This window comes from Sorex araneus, chromosome 4, assembly GCF_027595985.1.
Source record: "Sorex araneus isolate mSorAra2 chromosome 4, mSorAra2.pri, whole genome shotgun sequence".
Classification (NCBI taxonomy): domain Eukaryota; kingdom Metazoa; phylum Chordata; class Mammalia; order Eulipotyphla; family Soricidae; genus Sorex; species Sorex araneus.
Genome location: NC_073305.1, coordinates 19,186,917 through 19,212,868, shown reverse-complemented (window position 1 = coordinate 19,212,868; position 25,952 = coordinate 19,186,917). Strand labels below are relative to the sequence as shown.

Here is a 25,952-nt window from a genome sequence, read left to right as displayed (position 1 = left end):
GCCAACCCTGGTTCGATTCTTCTGTCCCTCTCGGAGAGCCCGGCAAGCTACTTAGAGTATCCCGCTCGCAGGGCAGAGCCTGGCAAGCTCCCCATGATGTATTCCATATGCCAAGAACAGTAATGACAAGTCTCACCATGGAGATGTTACTGGTGCCTGCTGGAGCAAATCGATGAACAACAGCAGTGCTTTTTGGGCCACACCCAGTGGTACTCAGGGATTACTCCTGGCTTGGCTTGGGGAACCATATGAGGTGCTGGGGATGGATCCCAGGTCACCTGAGTGCAAGGCAAATGGCAAATGTCCTACCCACATTATTATTACTTTGCTTCCCCACCTGAAAACAAAAACCCAAACACAAAAAACAAGCATCCAGATGAAGGCTGCTGTGGTACCAGAGTCACTCTTTGAGAACTAAGAATCAGAAATACAGCCTTCTATATGTCAATTTGTGTGTATGTGTGTGTGTGTGTGTGTGTGTGTGTGTGTGTGTGTGTGTTGTGTGTGTATGTGCTTATTCATGCACAAGTTAATCAGAGATATACTAAGTGATCCAAGCCTGGGATTCAAGTATATTTTGGGTACTAGAAATCAGAGCTGGCATTTCGTTTTGTTCCGCAGGTTGTTTGATTAGAGCAGGAGATGCTCTCCTGACTCATTTTGGACCATGAGTTTCCATGGCAACTTCCAGACATCTATGCTAAAGCCTGGAGATTCCTAGACACCATTAGCAATGACAGCAACTGCTCCCATACTGACAACTTGGCTACATGGATGCAGCCACATGTGGGACTGGCTCTGTTGTGCTCCCAGGAAGTTGCAGCTGAGTGCAGCAACCTTCAACCTTCAACCTTCCTCAGCAGCAATGAACACCAACCCCTCCTCCCACCACCCCTGCCCCCAACACTGCCCGTAGTGAGCGGAAAAATAATTCTCCCCCAGGAAAAGTGACAAAGAAAAGACTACCAGCTGAAATTTGGGGACCTCAGAAGTGGTAGAAAATGGACTCCTGAGTAAAAGAGGGTCAAAGTCTAGGGTGCGTTTTACCCCGGAAGGAATTCTCTTATATGAGAACGGTCCCTTAAGTTTCTGAGAAAAATAAAAAGCATGGACACACTTTAAAGTTTTACTTCCACCCATTTTATTCTGTTCTACTCCTATATATCATATATGTAAGTTCTATTTTTTTTATCAAGTCAATTGTAAAAACTAAACAAAAAACACCCCAACTCCGCCCCCCCCCCCCGCCCAATCCAAAACTCCAAAACAGAGCCTTCGATGATAAAATTCTATCCCATCCATGCCCAGCTTCTTATCTTTACCAGGTACAAAGCTAAGGCAAAAGGAAATAGACTGAGAAGGTTTATTTGTGCCACAGGACATGTTGTGCCCTCCTGACTGTTTTTGTTTTCTTTTCTAGAATGCACAGCTTATTTAATTCCCTGGGACAACAGGCGCAGATGTGCTGCTTCTGTCTCACTGGGCTGTCCGGTCTTTTGTGAGCTCTTTATTCAGGGCTCTGTTGAATGACACAACTCAAGGAACAGATTCTTTCAGGCCACAGCTGCAAGGAGTGACATTTAGCTTATTCCCTCTGGTGGGACCTGCTCACTCAACAGGATGCCGAGGGGATGCTTTGAAGGCATCCGTATGAAGTGACAGACACTTCCTCAGTTCTGCGTCAGCAAGAGCTAGAGGGCAAGAACACAGAACTCCGTCTTCTGTGGCTTGGAGTGATAGGTGTGTGTCTGTGTTTGGTTCCCAAAGCAATAGCAAGTTTCCATAAAGAAACATTAGGAACATCCCCCATTTGAAAGAAAACAAATCACTGTTTATGGAGTAATGAATAAATTTTTGGCATTTTTTACGGGTAAAGAGTTTTAAAGAAAAATTTCCTGAATGAACATTGCATCATAAAACAAAGCTTACTGACTAATATTCGAATAAATACATCAGAAGCCACATAGTGTGGGACACAGGCAGCACATGTTTACCCTGGTGCCTCCCCAATGGTTTATATTTTTCAGGTCAATGTTGACTTGATGGTTAACACTGTGATGGAGAGACTGCAGGGAACTTAGTCTGAAAAATGGCAATATCTGTAGAATAATGTCACAGGAGTATCCAGAAGTTAGTCTGGGACCCAGGGGAGGGTGAGTAGGAGAGAGCTGGGAGATTAAAAGAGATTGATGCGAAAAGGAGAAATAGCAGAGGACCAGGGGAGAACAAATTGACGTTTGTTAACATTCATTATACATCAGAAAGTGTGCTTTCACATAAATTCATTAAATCTTCACAAAGACTTCAGGTTAGATAAACTTTAATCCTTAAGTTTTTGATGAAGAAAGTTGAGGTTCAGAAGAGTGAAATAACTTCTGAGGCCACAAACCCAGGACAAATGATTGGAGCAGTTAATGACGTCACTCTGCTCTCTGAATTCAATTTATTCAGCACATTTGCCATTCGATTAATCAAAAGAAGCAGGCAGCCTTTTGGAACAGCCTTTAATTGAGCCTGCGCATGTGCTGAGGTCCCTATATCATGTGGTGGTGGTCTGCAGGAAGTCTAGTGCTTTTCCTGTAGAATTCTATGGTAAAGCAGTGTCTTTAAAAGACTTTAGAAAATGAACCATACATGAAAAGAAGCAGCCTCAGCAAGAACACTTTGGAACCAGCTATTTTTCATTTTTTCTTGAAAAAGTCATAACCATATGCCATGAGCAGTTCCATGCCTCAAAGGGGCCATTCATACCTTTCCTAGCTAAAAAGTTGGCTAGCTTCACCTCCAAACTGGATCATATTCTACTTAGGGAGAACAAAGGCATTTGTACCTTTTTCCTTATAGAATGTCCAAACAAGAATACAAAGTTCTATGCAAAATAAGAAATACTAGAGTATAATAAATAGCAGGCATTCAGTCATCATCAATTAAAGCAATGAGTGGCTGTTTAAGGCTCCCTAGGAGAAAGTGATCAATTACTTCCATGAAAAAAAGGTCATTGTTGTATTAGGAACTATACAAAACTATAGGTAATAGAACTGCATGCAGTTGTTAATTATAACTAGTTGAGTAGTTGATCCACCTGCCAAAGAACCAATTCCTTATTATCTGAGGGCTGGTTACACTGCTTATAAAGATGTCTCTAGACTAATGCTCTAGAACATCCACATTCGAATCACTTGGTGCCCATATGACATGTGGGCCAGGGCCTTGAAATCTCTACTTTATTAAGATCCTACAAAAATACATCATTCAAACTAAAGGGGCTAGCGAGACTCTTTATTATATTGTTATTAAGCCAAGGATTCTTTACTAGAATTTAGATGCTAGTTTACTTATGTATAAATTGGTTAGGACTCAATTTTGTACTACTATTGATTCCAGATCAACATTTCCCAATCATGTAAGAACTAAGTTGAAACAGATTTTCTGCATATTAAACAAGTATCCCAATTGATCTGATGCAGGTATTGTTAACCTCACACTTAATAGATATAATTTGTTACCACTCCTCAAGGCAATGAATTTTATTTATGAATATTTAATTGGCAGGAATGATACTGAATCAGAACAAATTCTAATATAATCTATCTGGTTCTAAGATTAGAACTACACAGATGATTTTAAGCCTCAGTATTATTTTTAAGAAAATAGATTTAGTCAAGAAAATAAATGTCTCTTCTCTCTAGATCTCTGTTTTGTTTCTTCAGTAGAGTGAGTAGGTGAGGAGAGTGCAGGGATTCATAATCTATCCCTGATGAGGAGACAAGGGCCTTGGCTATTTGCATAGCAGTTATGTTTAAAAATTCAAACATCTAGGAAAACTTGGGATTTTTATTTCTTAGAGTAGTATGACAACATGTACAAACAAACAAAATTCAAAACATGGATGCAGGAATACTCTGGCTTTGGGACAGTATTATATGTGAAAGTGAAAATGATGAGGAAAGGGTTGATGAAGACTATGGCAGAGCTTGTTACATGCTTTTTCTTTCAGCTACAGCACCAGGCTTCTGTTCTACATGCTACAGTCAGATGTAAGGACTAATCAGCTGTGAGGCTGCACATAGCGTATCCTGGTCCCTCATTGGAACTTTCTCAGATTCTCAGAGTTTCACTAACTTACCCCATTTGTAGACTTTATTTTATAATAGTTCCAAATTTAATTTGTTCCAGGATTTCAAAAGAAATTTGTGACTAATTAAGTTTCACAAAGCAACAAGAGATGATTTGATCACAAATCATTACCATTTAGATACTGAGTCAACCATTTAGAGCTTGTTTCTGGGGAAATTGAAATAATTTTAATTCACTTGCCCATTTAATATTTTTAATATCATTTTGATAACTCTACGAGAAAAACATGTTAATTCTTAAACATCTATCTATCCCGGTAAACAACTATTATTCTATTATTGTTAGCTCCAGTAATAATAGTGCTAGTTTGCTAGAAGGATATTTAAGAACCAACACCAATTAATTATTTTAGAATTGTACTGAAAACGATGATGTAAGTTAGTAGAAACAAAAAAGGAACGATAAATGAATATATTATCTAGACTGTTACCTTTGCCTCGATTTTCCTACTCACTCAGGTAGAAGAGATTGAATTTTGGAAGTGAGGAAGTAGAGGCATTGAGTCTTAAGTGATTCTCTCATAAACAGATACCCTTTCCATTTCCCTTAGAGAAGAAATCCTTTTTCTTGCCTACTGCTTTACTAATCTTAGGGTACAAGATTCACACATGAGAAGTCTTGATTTGCTTAGATGTTTTAATGATTTCATTCTCAGATCATTTATTCTTTGTGGAGGAAAATAAGAAAAGGGGAGTGTCAGAATGCAAATTCCATATGTTTTCTAAGAATATCTGGGCAGTTAGGTCTTAACTGTTCTTAAATATAAAACAAATATAAGAGAAAGCATTTATATGTTCCCAAGCCTAACATCCGAATTTTTATGTTGATTGAAACGTAGGGGATGCTGTGGTTCTAGGCTGCTTCCAGCATCCAAGCTAAATAACCACTGGGTCTTCTTTTTTTTCCTCTGCAAAATGAGAACAAAGACACCCGCTTTGCATGACTTACAGCATGGTTGGAAGTGTTAAAGAATAAACTGAAAGTTCTCATGCATGCTGGCATCACTTTCCCAAGTCAGAGCTCAGCGGTCTCAGCTTCATCTTGGAATTTTCACTGTTCTACAACTCTCCAGAAAGAATAGCATGGAGAAAAGATAGACCTAAGCATTTTCTCCCTCCTGCTGAGGCTGTAATGGCTCCATGGAATCATGATCTTAACGTCCCTCAGATCAATGTTGGGCTCCTGGCCATCAAAATCTGATGCCAGGATGAGAGATATCTAAGTTGGCATAGTGGGGGCAGCCTTCGGGTGGTAGATGTGTGTCAGCAGCAACTAGGCAAGGCCCTCCCCGCTGCCACATGTCATGGATACCCAGTTCGTGTTTATACTTCATTATTAAAATATGACTCCACTTTTCTTTTGTAATCCAGGAGTGTGAGGTTGTATTTGTTGCAAACTGCATGCAGATAAAAGGGGATTCCTTTGGAAACTACATCCTCTAAATAATTAGTTTTTGATCTACTAGACATAACAGTAGTGCATTTCTTGTTAAAACAGCAAGCTTTTTTTTTTACCAAAATGAAAAAGAAAACATTCATTTCTTTATAAATATTTTAAATAGTTTAAATACATATTTCATACCAAGGATATAAAAATAGCTTTTTTTTGGTTGTTAAATAAAGACATATTCATTTACATGGCAAATAACGTGCAAGAGCTAACCACTGGCCACCAACTCTATTTGACTGATTGTCTAGGAGATGACATGCAGTGATAATTGTCCCTTTGCCTCCACAAAAAGAAAAATAGATCAGCAGGAGTTGAGCACTCCTGAGGCCAACAGTGCTACGGATATTGTTCAAGAACGACAAACAGGCACTCAGGATAAACCTTTGCTGCATTTCACAAAGGTCACCTTGGACAAAACGAATCCACAATTTTTTTTTTTTTGGTCTGGGCCTTCTAACTGCTCAGACCCTCAGGGTCCTTTACCGAAGTGTCAAACAGGCCAGTGAGTTAATTATCTGTACAGAAAAAAAAATGTTTCAATTCGGCTTCTGTTTGCTACAGGACTGAGGTGGTTCTACCTTACCCTGACTGCTCATGCTTTTTTTCTGCAGGATTTCCAACTTTGCCCAGTCAGCATGCCTACCAGAGGCAAAAAAGGCAAACTAAAGCTGTCATGCAGTGATGGGTTTGAAAATTGGCAGTTGCCCCAGGTGTGCTGATATCATACGTTTATGGCTTTATTATCTTTTCCTTCGGCTCTGCTGGTGACAACTTCCAACGGAAAGTTCTCCAAGGGTTCGGTAGGAATCGATGGCATTTCTTCCCGATCCCAAGATCCGGGCAAGTTTTCCAGACTGAAGGAACTCACTGCTGTCTGGCTGAAGTTGCCTTCCTCCGACCTGCTTGGGAGAACGAGGTGCAAAGAGGTTTCCGAGGAGGAACACACCGAGGATGAGAGAGTTGCCGAAATGGACTGGAGAGGAGTCAGCGTTGTGTCTGACTGTGGAGAGATGCACCTTAGAAATTGTAAATGACCTTCTTGGACCACCTGGTAGTGGGCAGGGGAATAATCAAGATTTGAAGGAGGAGGACAAAGTTCATTGCCTGCAGGAGTTTGCTCATGAGCTCCAGTTCGTTGGGGGCTGCTCCCTACAGAAGAGGGATCCATGCTCCAAATGTTTGAGGTGATATTACTGGGACAGAGTTGTGCTTGGGTATAAGCTGCTCCACCTGTTTGCAAGTATACGCAAGGTTGGTGTGCACTCCAGGTCATCCTGTTCTGGAAGCTGTCCCTGGAGGGACACACGGAGGTGGTGTGCAGAGAGCAAAACCGTGACGTCTGCTGGTGTGCTAGAACGTTTTCTAGAAGTTGCATCACATTCCTCATGTCTTTACCTAATTGGGAGACCTCCTGAGTTAATATTGTTACCTGTGTGGATAAAGCAAAGCAGAAGGCAATGGTTAGAGGTGGCTGAGAGAGAGAGTTAAGGAAAGGGAGGCAGAGCAGTGTTAAAAGGGCCACAAGACCTCCAAATCTAGCAAGTCCATTGGTAAATGGGAAGGACAAGTGTATACAGTCATCCTCACTGCGAGGGAACCTAGAAATAAATAGCATCTGCTGTTCTTGGTGGTTATTTGAGCGTTTTTGAACACAATGATACATATGGGTTCATTACCTCCTGTACTTCTAGTTTACAGACCATATATATACATATACATGTACATATATATATTTTTTTCCTCTTGAATTGGTAGGATACGTAAGCATTATCACCGATACTTCAAAACAATGGAGGGTACTGGCTATTTTATGTAAAGTGAACAAGCACTGCCTGCCAGAGTAGATATCCTGTAAACAGCAGTTTTGACATTTGTAATTTTTATTGTTTGTTTGAAATCTATGCGATGATAGGTAGGTCCTGAGAGAAAACTGGCTTTCAGTTATGATGAGGGTACAAGCAAGAACTCAAACCAAATTTTTTTTTTTTTTTGCTTTTTGGGTCACACCCGGCGATGCACAAGGGTTATTCCTGGCTCTGCACTCAGGCATTACCCCTGGCGGTGCTCAAGGGACCATATGGGATGCTGGAAATTGAACCGGGTCGGCCACGTGCAAGGCAAACACCCTACCCACTGTGCTATCGCTCCAGCCCCTCAAACCAGATTTTTTAAGGGAGTTTGTTGAAGAAGAGAGAGCTGAAAAAAATAGGAATCAGAAAGAAATAAAAATGATGAGTCCAGATGAGTAATCTGGGGTGCCTGAGAATGCTGAGGTCATTAATACATCCAGAGACCATGGAATGATGACCCAACCTATCTGGTTTATGCTTGGTTTTCTCTATGTGAGAAATTTAGCTTTCATCAGATCTTGTTTTTGTTTTTTGGGCCACACCTGAAGATGCTCAGGGATTACCTTGCCTCTGCACTCAGGAATTACTCCTGGCAGTGCTCTGGGGACCTTATGGGATGGCGAGTCTTGAACCCAGGTTGGCTGTATGCAAGGCATATATCTTACCCACTGTATATTGCTCCAACTCCAAAGACTTTTTTTTTGAGCCACACCTGGTGGTGCTAAGGGCTTATTCCTGGTTCTGTGGTCAGGGATCACTCACAGATAACTTGGAGACCACCTGAGGTGATGGGGTTGGTTCTTAGGTTGGCTCATGTGAGGCAAGTGCCCTACCCACTGTAATATTGCTCCAACCCAGAAATAATTTCTTTCCTTTCCACCCTCTTTTTGTGTGTGTGTGTGTGTGTGTTTTGGGGCCACACCCAGCAGTGCTCAGAGTTTACTCCTTGCTCTCCTCTTAGGAATCACTTTTTAAAAATTTTATTTTATTTTATTGAATCACCATGTGGAAAATTACAATGCTTTCAGGCTTAAGTCTCAGTTATACAATGCTGAAACACCCATCCCTTCACCAGTGCACATATTCCACCACCAAAAAAACACCAGTATACTTCCCATCCCCAACCCACCCACCCCTGCCTGTGTGACTGATAAATTTCACTTTGCTTTCTCTTTACTTTGGTTACATTCAATATTTCAAGAAAAAACTCACTATTATTGTTAGGCATTCCCCACTAGAGTCAGACCTGTTGTGAAGAGATATGAGGTTGCGCAGCCGCTATTGCCGCAATGAGCTATCGCATCTGCACAGTTTTGGATTTCTGTATTTTAGCAACTAAGTCCAGGGAAATTTCTTCCAGAAATTGGGTCATTGCAAGCTTGTATCTCTCATTAGTGGTCTTCATAATATGGCAGTCGCCACGCCCTTCCCCCCCACCCCCCTCCCCGGTAAGGAAAAGGAGAGAGAGAAAAACCTTTCCCCTCCTGGGACCATGGGACCAAGGCTTAGTTCTCAGTCTGGAGACACTTCTGCAAGGAGCTGCCGGTACCAAAAGTAGTTTAGCTGGCCTCTGGAATCATGCTGGTGCAGCACACGTGCGGCCACTGGGATCACATCTCGGCTGAAAGCGGGACTGGTACCGCCCACTTTCCCAAGAGCACCCTCGAGTCCCATTCTAGGAATCACTCTTGACAGTGCTCAGGGAACCATGTGGGATGTTGGGGATTGAACTCTGGTCAGCCACATGTATGGCAAGTGCTCTAGTCACTGCGCTATCTCTCTGGTCCCCTTATCAGATTTTCAAAGGAGAACTCATCCCCAACCGCTTAAGAATTATTGAATAGCTTTTATTATTTATTTTCTTTTGCAAACCAATAAATAATTCATTGGATGATTTATTTTCCTAACAATAACATAACTTGTTTAACCATGGAAAAAATCATGAACAGATTGAATTTGACTTAAATCTAGTTTTTTTTTTTTTTTTTAATTTCCGGAGTGTTTCAAAATGAGGAAAATCTATATTTTATAAAAGAAGACACATATATTTTCTATTTGGTGAGATTGAAAAACAGTAACACAATATTAAATTGTTTTTGCCTTCATTTATATTAGACTATGTTACAAAGGACTTCCTACTTAGATGGGGATATAATTTCATCACAAAACTTCCATACAAGCTTTTGAAGAGCTATAAAATGAACCAAAGCCAAGAAGTAGTTCAACTATGGTGATGTCAAAATCAAGACTGTTGCTTGTGTCAGACTCTTTTCAATATTTTGTGTTCACATACCTAAAACTCACCTGGAAACTAAGTCCCTTCTTAAAGTACAATCTGAGACAAATTCTCCTTGGCAGGCCCATCAGGAACTAGTGTTGTTCAAAACAAGCTTTTAAAAAAGACCAGAAGGGGAATTTTCAGTGGTTCAAGCAACCAACTGGTAACACCTGCCTTGAAATTGCCAGGCCAAAACAATTCTGGCCTTGCTGTTCACATGAACTCAAGGGATTGAACCAAACACTTGCTCAGGGGTTTTGGTACATCAAAAACTCTTGGCATCAAAGATAACTTGGAGCCTCATATTTAAGAAATGAAACAGTGAATCTGAGAAAGCTTCTATGAATTTAAAATTTTCATTGCAGATTGTTAGTTTCACAACCTGCTAAGCTTCAATAAAAAAGTGATTAGATCATTCTTAAATCAGCCTCTAGATCTTGGCACAAGAGATATTTGCCCATGGGTTCCATTGTGAATTGGCTAATTTTTCTATTAAAAAATCTAGAAGAAAGAAAGTTTGGAGGGCTATAATAGTCAACTTTCTTGTATGTATAAGTTATGAGAGCCACATTAACTCAGGTTCTAATAAAAATGCTTTCAATAGGACGACTTTTATTTGGATTGAATAAAGAAACAGTTTTGAAGGACAATTTTGCATTTTAGATACATCAGCAATTATACTGTTCAACAAATGTTTGAGTAAATTTATAATTCAATGATGTTCCCAATATCTTTTTTCCTGTTTGATTTATAAGTATTCAAAAGATACTTTCAATATCTTTTTTTCCTATTTGATTTATAAGTGGTGCTAAAATAGTCATGAATGCATAATTATTTCTCTATCTGTAAATTAGGGATGCTAAAAAAGATGGCCTTAATTCATGAAGTCTTTGGTCTATAATGCAAGCATTCTGAGTTTGGTGCTCTTTTTATGGTAATGTATTAATGATCGGAAAAGGAGACAGTGATAAAAAGGTAAGTGATATTTCCTAACATGGTAGAATTTTTGAAGAGCACATTTATGATAGAAAAACATAGTGGTCATATAATTTGCATTGACAAAATTACTGTATCTTAATTTTTTTAGAGATTATACTAATCGATATGAGCATTTTAGATAACTTTTACAAAAATGACCATAACACTAACGGCAAATTTGCAATAAGGAAAATTTGGAAACAGGAATGTTAACAATATTTATGATGAACTATTTATTTATTTATTTATTTATTTATTTATTTATTTATTGTATATCTAACAATGGGCTGAGCGATAGCATAGTGGGTAGGGTGCTTGCCTTGCACGCAGCCGACCCAGGTTAGATTCCTCCGTCCCTCTCAGAGAGCCTGGCAAGCTACTGAGAGTATCTAGCCCACAAGGCAGAGCCTGTCTAGCTACCCGTGGCATATTTGATATGCCAAAACCAGTAACAACAAGTCTCACAACGGAGATGTTACTGGTGCCCGCTTGAGCAAATCAATGAGCAATGGGATGACAGTGACAGTGATGTCTAACAATAAATACATAGCAGATACATAACAATTAACCCTGTTGTTGAAGCACATTTGTGAATGTTTGAAGACTTATTTTAAATCTGCAAACCAGTCACTTTCCCAAGGTTGGATGTCTTTCTCTGACCACAATTTTGACTTCTACTGTCTTTTAGTGTCTGTCTGACACACTTTGAGGCCATGAGCTTTGAACTCATGAGTCTTGACAGGCTCCAGGAGTGCAAACAAGCATTAACATGTTTAGAAAACAAAATGATGATAGGTTTGAACTAAAAGGAAACAGCTTTCTTTAGCTCTAGGGAGTAATGATCAATCTATGTTAGGGAAGATACTTGTCACTGTGTCACTGGGGACCCACCCCAACTTCTTATTTGAGTCCCAAGAGGTTACATAGGGTATTAATCCCTATTAGGCAGGAGATTTGCCTCTTATAAAAGCAAAGCTCCTGTCACTGGAGAGATGGCTGCCTCCTGGAGGTGGAGACTCTGGTGACACTGAAAGAGACAACAAATTGTCACAAAACATGCAGTAAAGTTGCACAGCGCTTTTGCTTACTGATTACGGCTGGGTTCAGTGAAAATATTTATTCCAAAATAAATAGAGAAGGCATTAAACCTCAGCCTAACATAGAAAGCAAAGAATAGAGTGTTTCTTACTGACTGTGGGTGACACATCTCAACAACAGGGTTAACGAAAGATGTGCTTGGGTTAGACTTTTTTCAACAAAAGATGTGCATTAAACACCTAACAGTTAAAATTGTTGTTGGGGCACATCTATGAACATACCATGGTCTCTTAAGAAGATATATCTTTACATGTTTTCTATCACTCATCTCTTTTTGAGTGTTACAAAAATCCTTCAAAAGTCTCACCTCATATCTGCATGGTTTAATTTCTTATGCTTTCCCTTTGCACATTTATCATCAAATGGTACTCAGTGAAAATTTCAGCTCTCTGCTCTATATAAGATGCTCTTTCTAACTGGTACTCTTCTCTTTGCAAATTTATTTTAATGCCTAATTTTCTCTCTCGAGTCATCCTAACCACTCTTTGCTACTCACATAGCAGTTTGAATTCTTGATCATCTTGCATCAGACAGGTCTCTGACCTCAAGGAAACTCTAAATTACATAGGATAAAATTGTTATCTCAGGGGCTGGAGTGATAACACAGCGGGTAGGGCGTTTGCTTTGCACGTGGCTGACTCAGGTTCGATTTTCAGCATCCCATATGGTCCCCTGAGCACCACCAGGAGTGATCCTGAGTGCAAAGCCAGGAGTAACCCCTGAGCATCGCCAGGTATGACCCAAAAAGCAAAAAAAATAAAAATGTTATCTCAGTGTTCTTGGACTAAGAGCAATGCTTAATATACAACATGAGCATTTCAGAAAAATTTTATTCTACTAACTGATACAATTTCTGCCATTTTGAAGGACTTGATTTCAGATGATCTTTAAGTTTGAGTTTATGATTTTATCATATATATCTTAGGTGAAAGCTTCCTGTTAATTAAAAAAATGTTTTGAGGCCACATCTGACTTTGCTCAGTGCTTATTCCTGGCTGTGTGCTCAGCCATCACTCCTGGCCTCTCAGAGGCACCTTATTGGTGCCAGGGATCAAACCCAGTCTGGTATGTGTAAGGCAAACACCCTCCTGCTCTGGTTCTTTCCTGTTCAAAATGTTATTGGTGGATATGAAGGCAATCTGTCTTTGACATCTTTTATCCCATTGATAGCCAGGGTTGATTCAACTGATCTGGTTGGCTAGGTGGGTGTTGCTTTCCTCCCTCACTGTTCCTTGTGTGTCCTTCTTCAAGCTGTGGGCTCTGGTTGGTTGAAGGTCGGTTGGTTGAAAGGTCGGTTGGTAGAAAGACTGAATTTCCCCTAATAGAGACTGACTGTTCTTTGGTCTGGAGGGTGTATGAGTAGCTGCGCTCCTCTGCTAGAATCTGCAAACAAACTCTCAGAATTTTACTGGGAAATCTGTAATAGTCCTATTTCTCTGAATTAAATATATTAAAATCAGATGTTATGACTATCCAAATTTTTGTAAATACAATTTCTAATACAGATCCTTGGATATCCTCTACTTTTAAAGAGCAGGTTGCATTTCTACTGATAAGAGACACCTTGAAAAAAAATCTGTGCTTCCTTTATATTTATTTAAATAGGCATTCTTTGACCAACACTTTGATTTGACTTCATTTGTCTAATCACTTTGTTAATTATTCTGGCTTAAACTTGATTTCATTGGGTAGTTTCAATTATCTAGGAAATTTCCCTGATTTACTCTCCCCTATATCTCATGACTACATTATGAGTACTAAACAATATTCAATTACGTGATTCAGAATTGTATTAACTGAAAACTGGCAATCCTTTTTGCAACTCTGGTACCTAAACTGAATGGCTATATTAGATATGACCTTCTGATTATTTTTTTTCTTAAATAAACTCTAATGTAGCACCTGATTCTCTCAATGTGAGTACTGAGTTACATTTTCTTTATCCATTTTCTCCTGTTCTTCCACTTCCTCCTTCTTCTATGGATAAGAATTTGTCTGGAATTTAAAACTACTGGCTAAACCAGTTTACCATCACCATCTGCACATCCAATTCTATCCTTTCCAAAGTTCCAACTGTTAGAAAAAAGTGATGAAAACACCATCTGTGCTTCCAAGTGGTCTAGTGTTTTATCCAAAACTTCCTTGCACCTAGAGACTCTCTCCCTCTCCGCTCTTACAGCATCCTGCAGTTAACCATAGAAATCCTTGTGGGGAGGGGGGGTGGCTTGACAGTTTTTCAGGCAACGTATATGCTCTTATTGAGCAGCACCTCCTGTCATGAACAGAAACCGGTGTGACAACAGACTTGTCAACAGCCTACAACAACTCCCACACTGATCTTTCCATGCTGCTGCCAAGAAGGGAATCACTCACTGCCACGTTTTGCTATTCCTGCCATATCTAGGTCTCCCCCAGTATGTTGGCTTAGAAATAGAAATTTTTGCCTACATTTTCAGAGTGTCTTTTTTTAACCCCTTTTATGTTTGCTCCACTGATGCACTAACTTCTCCCTTGAGTCATATTTCCATTGTGTTTTGTGGTAAGGGTTAAATGATCACGTTCAGTCCCCATATAACCTCTGATTACAGAATCTCTGGTGTCTGGATTTGATAATGCAACAAGGTTCTCAGCTGAGCTGAAATTTTTGTGTGGTAGGAAATACTAATCCAGAAAAATAACTGAGTCCAATGGAAATAAAAGTCAATCTTCTATATAATTTATCTTCAAACTTTCACAGAGATATTTTTACATAATTAATATGCAAAGACAGTCTCTCAAAGTTTTAGCTTTGACTTTCACCTTTGCAATAGCAAATAGTAAGATTCAAATACTTACAGTCAGATAGATCGAGAATTCTCTATTAGATTGATCCAACATATAATAATGTGCAACTTGGTGCTGATAAAAATTGAGTTAGGAATGACTGTGTGTGTATGTGGGGAGAATGGGATGGTGTTGGGAAGGGATATTAAAAGGCTTAATTGGTTATTTATAATAAGAACCTATTGTATAATTGGTTTATAATAATTTATATAAACCAATTATCTTATTCCTTTATAATAAGCCTTATTTATAATAAGCTCAAGTTCTGCACATCCTAATATGCAAATTTATTTGTTGATACATGAATTATTTAATAAATACTTAATCTCATCATCAATTTATTACTACATTTCTTTTATTTTCACTTGAATATAAGTAACTGTAACCAATCCCCTCTAAGTAGCAGAGCAAGATGGGAATTATCATAACTCTAACAAGTAAGAGAATTTCATATTATACTGCTGTCTCATGAAGTCAGTACCATTTAAAATTGGGATGTTTTTAAACATTTTCCTTTTTCATGGCTTGAACAATCCATCTGTGCTGTCATTGATCTATTGTTCCAAAAATACTATATATTGCTAGTTTTGAGGTTTGATTATTTTTCTTTTAGTGTAAATGCAGATTTGCTGTTTGCATATGTCTTTGGATTGTGCCTTTGGAAATATGAGTGTAAGTCTCATAATGAGGATTAGAATTTGTCTTTGACAATACTTTTCATTTCACATAGGAAATAGCTTCCTTTCATCTTATATTATTCATGTTTTACATTTCTCAATTTGGCTATTAGTATGGCATGATTCATAGACTCTGAGTATAACTAAAACTTCAGTTGATAGAAAAATGTGATTTCCATTTTTGTGCTTTCAACGAGCAGATGGGAAATGCATCTGTTGATATAATCTTCTTAGCTTGAAGAGTTCTTGACCCGTCACTCAATTTTTGCCAAACATGTACACATTTTCCTGCTAGACACACTTTTCCTAAATTCAGAGGTACTAATTACACCAATCCTTTCCCTCTGTCATGAACACATATACATTTTTACAAGCTCTGATTCAGGTAATTAAAGGGTCTTTCATTTAATCCTTTGTCAGGGTGCATATTTATCATGGGACTCAGAAAAGTTCAATCAAACCCCATAAGCAGGCAAAACAAAAAAGACAATAGGCATAATTTCATCCTTGTGTCTTTTGCTTCACAAAGCATTCAAAAACAAGTGACAGTCTTTTTATCTGTCAGCTAAAATAATAATCATACCCGGCACTTGCATAAATTTCATCCAAATGAGGAATCTCAATCCCATTACTAATGAAAGTTGTAAATCTTTTTCTACAGCTGGAGAGACGAATGTTGGGAGGTGAAGTGGCTTATCTGAGGTCATGTAGGAAATAGTACCAAGGGCTTCATGATTGCAGGTGCATCTGAGGCCTCTTAAATTATAACAAGAGAAGAATTACAAGTCTAGCATTACCAATACGGAATGACCAATTATAGTCTTGAAAGTGATTACTCCAATGGTTTCGCTGAAGTTTTACAAGCTCAGGCCTTTGGAAGCAACTTTGTTCCTTTAGCTATCTTACACTAGTCTGTTATTTTCCAACCTTTGGCTGCTCTTCTCATCCATTTTCCTGCTTGCTGTGACAAAATCTGATTAGTATCCAAAATGCACTATGGTTAAGGGACCCTTATTTTTATCAGAGAACAAGAAACAAAAGTCCGTGGCTTTACAGAATATCGATTGTATAGTACAGTCTTTATTAAGCATGACTTTGGGTTCTTGAATCATTGTAAATTCAGATGCAGTTGGTGGGACACGAAGCTTGGAATTCTGAATTCCTAACAAACTCCCAGATGATTCCAGAGCTGTTGGTTTCTGATCTATAAAGTCAGGTCAATATTTTCTGTTTGTAGGGATCTGGTCTCATTGATTACTCTTCATGGACTGATCTTTCTGTAGGACTAAAATTTGGTGTAACTTGCCTTTTCAATTCCTTTGGTAAATCTATAGTTTAAATTTCTGCCACCCTTGCCATTTTTTAAAAGATTTTCTTTAAGAAATATTTTGTTATTTTCAAACCACAACACCTAATCAGAGAGAGAGAACAAAAGGGAATACCCTGCCACAGTGGCAGTTTGGGGTGGGGGGAGACGGGACTGGGGAGGGTGGGAGGGATGCTGGGTTTACTGGTGGTGGAGAATGGGCACTGGTGAAGGGATGGGTTTTCGAACTTTGTATGGGGGAAACATGAGCACAAAAATGTATAAATCTGTAACTGTACCCTCACAGTGATTCACTAATAAAAAAATAAATAAAAAAGATTAAAAAAAGAAATATTTTGTTATTTTCAGTATAAAATTTTGTATTTTCTTGGTTAACTTTATTCATTAGTATTATTTTTGATGCCATATAAATAATTTTGTATTCTCTCTCTCTTTCTCTCTGTCTGTCTCTGTCTCTTTCTCTTTTTACAGCACTGACTGTGCTTAGATGTTCTCCTGGTCGGTGCTTGAGGAACCATATGGTACATTTAAATTGGCACACAAGGTTCCTCCTGCATGCAAAGTACCACTCAGCCTGTTGAGCTATCTTTGTGGCCCACAGAAACACATTTTCTCAACATGCTCTTTAATAGATGTTTTATGGACAGAAGTTATCTCATCTTCAAAGACGAAGAGATTCAGGATTGGAAATGAACTTGCAGGTGATTAAGTGGAGTCAGAATGTGACTAAAGTAACCGCATCTTATTAGTAACGATTTGATATGATGTTAAATACATTTAAAAGTCAGTAAATTACAAGTAAATTTGCTCCTGTTTCCGCATCCTTTACCATTTCATATCTTTAGAATGTACTATTTATTTATTTATTTTTACAAGGGCCGTTTCCAACAGTGCTAGGCCAGAGAATGATCTGTAGCAGTAGCACCAGTGGTACCCTGAGATTGTGAGTTACTGGCACCACCTTATGAGTTCTGGGGGGCCATCAGGGCCACACCCCATGATGTGGAGAGGCCAATGTGGTTGCTGTGGCTTGAGCTCAGGCTGGCATAAATGCTAGGCAGGTGCTATACCACCTGAGCAATCTGCCTGGGTCTTCTCTCCTGTTGCCTTCTTTCTCTTTTCCTCCTTTTCCCTGCCTCCTCTGTTTTTCTCTTCTTCTTCCTTCTCTTCATCCTCCTCCTTGTCCTTCTTGTAAGATTTGAAAATGTTTATAGGTAAAATGATCATTAGTGAAAAATATTGATGTGAAACATTTATTTCCTCCTCAATAAAAATTTTATAGTTCTTCTTAAAAAGTCCTTTCTAATGATTTAATCAGGCTCAATCAGGCTTTGAATTTAAGTATATATGTGGATAATTTAAGGAACCAAAGATACATTTTGATATGGTGTTTCTGATATTTCAGAAGGAAAACCTTTTCAATGTAGATAAAAATGGTCTATTTTGAAAAAAAACACAATAAAGAGGAAATCTACTGGGGCTAGAGAGATAGAATAGGTGCTTGCCTTGGAGACCCTGGTTTGATTCCTGGTAACACAAATAGCCCCCCTGAGCATCACTAATAGTGATTCTTGAGCACACATTCAGGAATAAGCCTCAAGCATCACAAGTGTGGCCTAACAACTAATCAACAAAACAAAACAAACTACTGAAGCAAAATTTATGTATTGTTTCAAGCCTTTCCATTCCTTTGGCTATAGGTATGATTACTTGTAGTCCAGAGTTTTCTCATCTGTTATGTATTATCTGTCCAGTATCTCTTCCAACTCAACATTGAGATTTCGTTTTTCTTCTTTGATTCAATGCTCTAATTCCTGGCACTTAAGGTAGACAAAATTGATAATCTATGTGTCTTTTATCCTACCACCTACTGTAAATGTGTGTCTACTATGCCAATCAAAGAACCAAGAGAATGGCATATATAAACCTTCTTGCTCTCACAGAACTGACATTCTAAGGAAGGAATAAACACAAGGAGCATGTCAATAATAAGGTATTTTTGGCATAAGAGATATTTGATAGGCCTGTGAGGGAAAAGAAAATTGGAAGCATATTTGAGGGGAGCGTGTTGCTATTTTAAAAGGAGAGGTCTAGCAAGACCTTGCTGAGAAGTTGACATTTGAGCAGAGACTTAAAAGAGGGAAGAGAAGCATCCACATAGACATCCTGGGAGAGAGCTTTCTGAGTATAGAGATAACCATTGTAAGACCTTGTGGTCTGTTTATGAGATAAAATATTATGATAGACAATAACCTCTGTTATAGAAATAGCATCTGTAGGACATTAGAGTCATTTGAATTTATTTTTGGTAAACTGTGTTAAAAGAAGGAGTCAGACACGAAGGAAGTTGATCATGATGATGGTGGGTCTTGTCTCCATGCCACCTGAGTAAAGTGCTGAGGAAGATAGAACATTTGATGATGATGATATATGTGTGTGTGTGTGGGGGGGGATATGCCTGAATGGAGAAGAAAGATATTATTAGCTACTCTCAAATGTTAAAGTATGTTTGTTCAATAAAGAACATTTATATTACATACATATGTTTATATATGTAGTATAAATATGTATATACATGTATATATAAGCCATATATGCCATATATACATGTATAAATGTGTATATATACACATTTATACACGTATATATATGTTTTAGGACACCCTTGGTGGTGCTCTGGGTTTACTCTTGGCTCTATGCTCAGGCATCACTCCTGGCAGGCTCAGGGAAACCATATGGGGTGGCACAGATTGAACCCGGGTTGGCTGAATAGATGGCAAGTGACCTACTTGCTATACTATCTCTCTAGCCCCTAGACAATGTTTTTCTATGGAATTCAAGATGAACAGGATTAGAAAAAATAAACAACAGCTTTACAGAATTATTTATCACCTAAATGTAGAAAAGTCTCTTGCTCGCATGCCTGGCTGTCTTCCCCGGGGTCCCTTGGAGGAGATGGGCTCCAGCTTCCCTCCCCGCCCTGAGCAGAGCTCCTGGCGGCTGAAGACCTCTGGAACCTAGCCACAGCCATGCTCAAGGCCCCTCTCCACACGTTCGGGCAAGCCTCACGCATGAAGGTACCAGCAGAGGAACCCAGGTGTGTGCAATCCCATCAATGGCCAACATCCAGAGACTTAAAAGCAAGCTCCCAGAAGCAGTGGCCACTTTGTGACCGCATGATATCCTATAACCTACTTCTCCCTCTGGGAGAAACTAGCAAGCTACTGAGAGTTTCCAGTCCACATGGGAGAGCCTCACAAGCTTACCATGGTGTATTCATATGCTAAATCCAGTAACAAGCTGGATCTCATTCCCCTGACCCTGAAAGAGCCTCCAATGGGGCATTGTTGGGAAAGCTGAGTAGAGAGAGGCTTCTAAAATCTCAGGGATAGGATGAATGGAGAGGTTACTGAGACTGCTCGAGAAATTTGACAATCAATGGGATTTCGTGCGATTCATGTGAAATGTAGAAAAAAATTTAATAGCTAAAGTAATTAAGAAATTAGATAGGCTTTTTATCAGTATGAGTGAAAAAATTTAAAAATATAGACACCTATATTTGGGTGGAGAAATAGTACAGAAGTTTAGGCATTTGTCTTGCACATGGTAGGTTCTTCATATGCTTCCCTTTTATCACCATCAGAAGTGATTGTTGAGTTCAGAGCCAGGAGTAAGCTCTGAGCGCCACCAATGCATCTCCCACCCTCCAATATACAGATGACTAGTGCCTAGTTGAGAGATTCTGAGATTCACTTGGTCTGTGATTAGCAAAAGAATATTTTAAAATACATATTCAGGGGCGATATTAGAGCAAGTAGGGTGTTTGCCTTGTACATTGGTCGACCTGGGTCTGATTCCTGGCATCCCATATGGTCCCTGAGCACTGCCAGAAGTGATCCCTAACCTCAAAACCAGGAGAAAACGCCGAGCACTGCTGGGTTTGGCCTAAGCCTCCTTTCTCTATGTATTAGTTATTATACTAATCAATTTATAAAAATATTTGTAGTTATTAAAAAATCCCCAGAGATTTGAAAGTGCAAGCAGGCTTGAGAACCACTGGCATAGATTTCCCTAGGGCATGATGAGCTTCTAATTATAGGAAATATGCAGGCAAAATAGCTTATTGCCAGTAAGCTCAAAAAAAATTTCTTACATTGGGTGAAAAATCAAAATAGACTTCGCCTCTTAGACATATCTCAGCTTTTAGATTTCATGGTTCTACCACTTTATAAAACCACAATAATATCAAGCTGGGTTTCTTAATTATTTGTTTTCGGATAGATATCTCACCTATTAAAGCAAATATTATTTCAAATTTTATCCTATTAAGGGCTTACAGAAACACTCAAAGGAGATAGTATTAATTTAACATTGTTATTCTGAAATTATCAGATGCTAGCTCATTTTTAACTAGATATCACCAACTAGCAAATTATCAGCTGAATTAGTGAATTATTTAAATTTCATTAGAATTTTTCTATACTTGAGTACGTAGTAACTCTTTTTACAAAATAATTCCCATTTATAACTATAGAATAGAGTTATTTTTCAATCAGCTCATCTCCTAGGTGGCTGATTTGTCTGGACTCCAATAACAGACTCACTGGTGCTTTTACCTCTAGTTGGGTTTGGTCATTGCCAAAAACCAGTAGGAGGCAGGGATGTTGGAGAGGCAGGTCTTGGCATGTGTTCCTCTCTGGTTTCTTCCCTGCAACACTGAGGCTCACAGAAATAACAAAGATTCTGACAAGCAGTTACTGCTTCTATTAGTAAACTTTTTCTACCCGGCTTTCTCTGACTCAAGATTCTATAATACTTTCTATTCTGGCTCTCCTAGACTTACAAATTTTAGTCAACTTGCATTATTAGCTCTGGATAGGGAGTGGATGTTGCCTGCTCTGTGATTTCACTAAAGTATGTAGTAGCACTGTAGCACTGTTGTCCCGTTGTTCATCAATTTGCTTGAGCGGGCACCAGTAATATCTCCATTGTTGTTGTTGTTACTTGTTACTGTTTTTGGCATACCAAATACACCACGGGTAGCTTGCAGGCTCTGCCTTGTAGGTGGGATACTCTCGGTTGCTTGCCATGCTTTCTGAGAGGGATGGAGGAATCGAACCTAGGTCGGCCTCATGCAAGGCAAACGCCCTACCCCCTGTGCTATTGCTGCAGTCCAAAGTATATAGTAGTCTTTATAAATAATTCTTATTCAATTCTGATAAAATTACCCATTTGATATATGGCACTGGCCTCACTTGAGCCCTTATTTATAAATTCATTTAGTCCTTCTATTAAAAGATGAGTACAATCAGTGTTGGCAGGGATGTGGTGGAAAAAGGAACCTCATCTGTTGTTGGAGAATTGCTATCTGGTTCAACCCCTGTGGAAAACAGTATGTAGAGTTCTAAGGAAACTTAGACTTCAGCTTCCCTATGATTCAACAATTTCACTTTTGGGTATTTATATTCAGGAATAAAAAAACCTATTCATACAAAAGAACATATACACACTATTATTCATTGCAACACTTAGTGCAATAGCTAAGATATGGAATCAACTTAGGTATCCAAGGAGAGAGGAATGGTTTATGAAGGTGTGGTGTATATACACAATGGAATACTATGCAACTGTAAGGAAGGATAAAATAATGCAATTTTCTGCAACTTGGATGGAACTGGAAGATATTTTGAGTGAAGTAAGCCAGAAGAAGGACTAACACAGGACAGTATAACTTACCTGTGATATATAGGAAAACTGGACTAAGGAATGCAATGGTTAGGAGGGATGTCTAGATCACCTTTGACACTAGAGCAGAGAGAGGAGAAGCACAGAGAAGGATGGAAATAAAGGGGGAAGTAAGAAAAAAAAGGAAAATAACAAGGGAAAGGGTCCAGGGCCCTTGGGTATACTGGTAATGTAGGGGAGTAGTATAACTGTGATGTAAAGCACAGACTCAACAACATTGAAAACATGAGATCCAAACTACAACTACCAAACTTCGTAATGTGCCTGACAAGGTCGCAGGCTGGAGTGGCAGGAGGGAATATGGGAACACTGGTGGAAGGAAGTTGACAATAGTGTTGGGATTGGTGCTAGAACATTATATGCCAAAACTCAAGTATCAGTATATCCGTAAATTTGTAAATAATGTTTTTTAAAATAAATTTTACAAAAAGATGAGCAGAGACTTATATAGAACAAATCTCACATAGGCAAGGAAAATAAAAACGTTTCATCTATAAAAGTTACATGTACTTTAAATATACATCTTATGGGATAAGATATTTTCATGTTATATATTTTCTTTTAGGAGACTGGCAATATCATATAAAAACAAATTAATATAAGTAAAAATATTAACAATAGCTAAAAACCATGACCACAATTTTGTAACATTTAAATCAATAATAGAGGGTGCTGGAGCGATAGCACAGTGGGGAGGGCGTTTGCCTTGCACGTGGCTGACTCAGGTTCAATTCTCAGCATCCCATAGGGTCCCCCAAGCACCACCCAGGAGTAATTCCTGAGTGCATGAGCCAGGCGTAACCCCTGTGCATCGCCGGGTGTGACCCAAAAAGAAAAAAAAAGAAAAAAATCAATAATAGATTTACATTCAAGTAAAAAATAATAGAATGGAGCTTCCAGCAATCAAATGGATTCTGCTTTTCTGTTGAAAAGTAAACACACAGTTCTATTTATACTTTGAGTTTTGAGAATTGACTCCAATAATAATGCTATGAGGGAGTTGGGAATGATTATGCTGGACAAGAACTGAGTGTTAAAAGTAGGCAAAGGGACATTCTTGATAACCTTTCAATATAGATATTGAAAACCACATTGCACAAAAGGAAAGATAAAGAGAGAGAAAAAGACAGAGAGAGAGAGAGCGAGCAAGAGACAGAGAGAGAGACAGAAACAGAAGAAAAGCACCTGCCATAGAGGCAGGCTGGGGGGTGAGGGGTGGGAGGTGATGGGAGGGAACCTGGGGACACTTGTACTGGGAAATATACACTGGTGGAGGGATGGGGTGTTGTAAAATTGTATGACTGAAACCTAATCATGAATAGCATTGTAAGTGTCTGTCTCACAGTGATTCAATAAAAAAAGGTAAAAAAAAAATTCTATGAAGGAAAGTGAGCATTCAACTCCTTACCACTGATTTTTTTTTTTGGTTTTTTGCTTTTTGGGTCACACCTTGCAATGCACAGGGGTTACTCCTGGTTCTGCGCTCAGGAATCACTCCTGGTGGTGTTCAGGTGACCATATGGGATGCTGGGAATTGACCCTGGGTCAGCAAACAAGGCAAGGCAAACAAGGCAAGGCCAATGCCCTATCTGCTGTGCTGATTTTTATCATGAAGTGGACATTAATTCATTTTATAAAATTGTCGAACTCATAGTTCATTTTATAAAATTAAAAAATTAATTTTTAAAAATTTTTTATAAAATTAAAAAATTTTATAAAATTAAAATTTGAGAAGTTTAAATGTGTCTCTCCAGTGCTCTTTTTTCTCTACTAGTGGGTTTTAGCTCTCACGCACGCTGTGACTGAGCACGCAAGTTACTCTGAGCCATGTCTCTCGCGGTCTGCCACATTGCAGAAATGAGAGAAACCCTGACCCTTCTGAAACCGTTTGGGAAATGGATTATTTGATTTACATAGACCCTGATCCCCTCACTGACATTTTGTTGTTATTTTTTAAATATCAAAATATTTAAAAAAATTTAAAAAAATGTTGTTGCTATTTTATCTGAGTCTCTTAGGATAGAACTCTTTCTTGGCCCGCTGTGAAGCCATGGCAGGGTTTGGAAAGAGTTCTAATATTAGCAGTTGCTGTATATCCTTTAAACTCTCTTCACTGTTCTGGAAAATGCAGGTTATTTCCAATATTATTAGTTTTCTGGTTTTTTGCCTTGTATTTAACCAGCTGATTACAAAATTGCAACATCAGTGAAGAGTTTCTTTATACCTATTCTTTTGAGGGGGTCTTCCACGCAGTACTCATGAGGTCTGGGGGCTCCTTATAGCTATCCTCTGGAAACCTAGCTGGAATTGAGAGAGCTCCAAGATGGAATGCTGCTGAAGATGACCTGGACCACCATACGTGCTCAGGAACCTTCTGGCCTGCACCTAGTGATGCTCAGGGGACCATATGATGCTGGGGTTTGAGTTGGAGACAGGCCATGCCATGCAAAGCCTAACCTCTGGGTTGTTGACTATTTCTGCAAATATCAGCATGGGGTTTCTGCAGTGCTCTCTGAAGCTTTACTCAGTACTCTGGTCATCTCCTTATGCCTCACCGAGATTGTAGATTACCCTTTGTCTCAGAGATTTTATAAAATAGAACCCACACTTATCATAAATTATTCTCTTGCAAACTACTAACACAAAATACAAAACAAAGAATAGGTAAAGATGATCTGAAATGTAGAGAACAGGTGCTAATAGGTAAAATGAAAACATTAGTTTAGAAGTTATATATATATGTATATAAATATATATATTTAAAGGGTACAATACTAATATCACTTTGTTAGAGATATGTGGGTTAAAAACAAAAGCAAACAACATCACTTTACAGTTTGAAACCAATTTATATTTTCATTCTGCCAGTTTTAGAGGATTTAATGCACTACCCAAAGGTTCGAGACTGAGTGTATATTAAATTATGTATAGAGTAACCTTCCTTCCTTCCTTCCTTCCTTCCTTCCTTCCTTCCTTCCTTCCTTCCTTCCTTCCTTCCTTCCTTCCTTCCTTCCTTGTTTCCTTCCTTCCTTGTTTCCTTCCTTCCTTCCTTCCTTCCTTCCTTCCTTCCTTCCTTCCTTCCTTCCTTCCTTCCTTCCTTCCTTGTTTCCTTCCTTCCTTGTTTCCTTCCTTCCTTCCTTGTTTCCTTCCTTCCTTCCTTCCTTCCTTCCTTCCTTCCTTCCTTCCTTCCTTCCTTCCTTCCTTCCTTCCTTCCTTGTTTCCTTCCTTCCTTCCTTCCTTCCTTCCTTCCTTCCTTCCTTCCTTCCTTCCTTCCTTCCTTCCTTCCTTCTTTCCTTCCTTCCTTCCTTCCTTGATTCCTTCCTTCCTTCCTTCCTTCCTTCCTTCCTTCCTTCCTTCCTTCCTTCCTTCCTTCCTTCCTTCCTTCCTTCCTTCCTTCCCTCCTTTTGGGCCACACTTAGCTATGCTCAGTGCTTATTCTTGGACTGGTTCTGAAGAACATATTAGGTGCCAGGGACAAACCAGGTCACCAGAATTCAAGAAAACGAAGTGTTCTATCCTCTGTTCTACTTCTTTAACTTAAGTTAATACTTAAGTTAATGCTTAAGGAAGAGAAAGTAGATTTCTTGCTT

The 25,952-nt window shown here is 38.9% G+C and overlaps 1 protein-coding gene across 1 annotated transcript in view; it reads right to left on the bottom strand.

Moving 5' to 3' along the window:
• Positions 1–1,259: 1,259 nt before the first annotated feature.
• KCNH8 (potassium voltage-gated channel subfamily H member 8) overlaps positions 1,260–25,952 on the bottom strand; it is a 384,704-nt gene continuing 360,011 nt past the window's right edge. Inside the window, exon 16 of the mRNA XM_004603820.2 lies at positions 1,260–7,015. Within this exon, the coding sequence (XP_004603877.2) occupies positions 6,308–7,015 (708 nt within the window). The 3' untranslated portion in view covers positions 1,260–6,307. The remainder of the gene's footprint in view (positions 7,016–25,952) is intronic.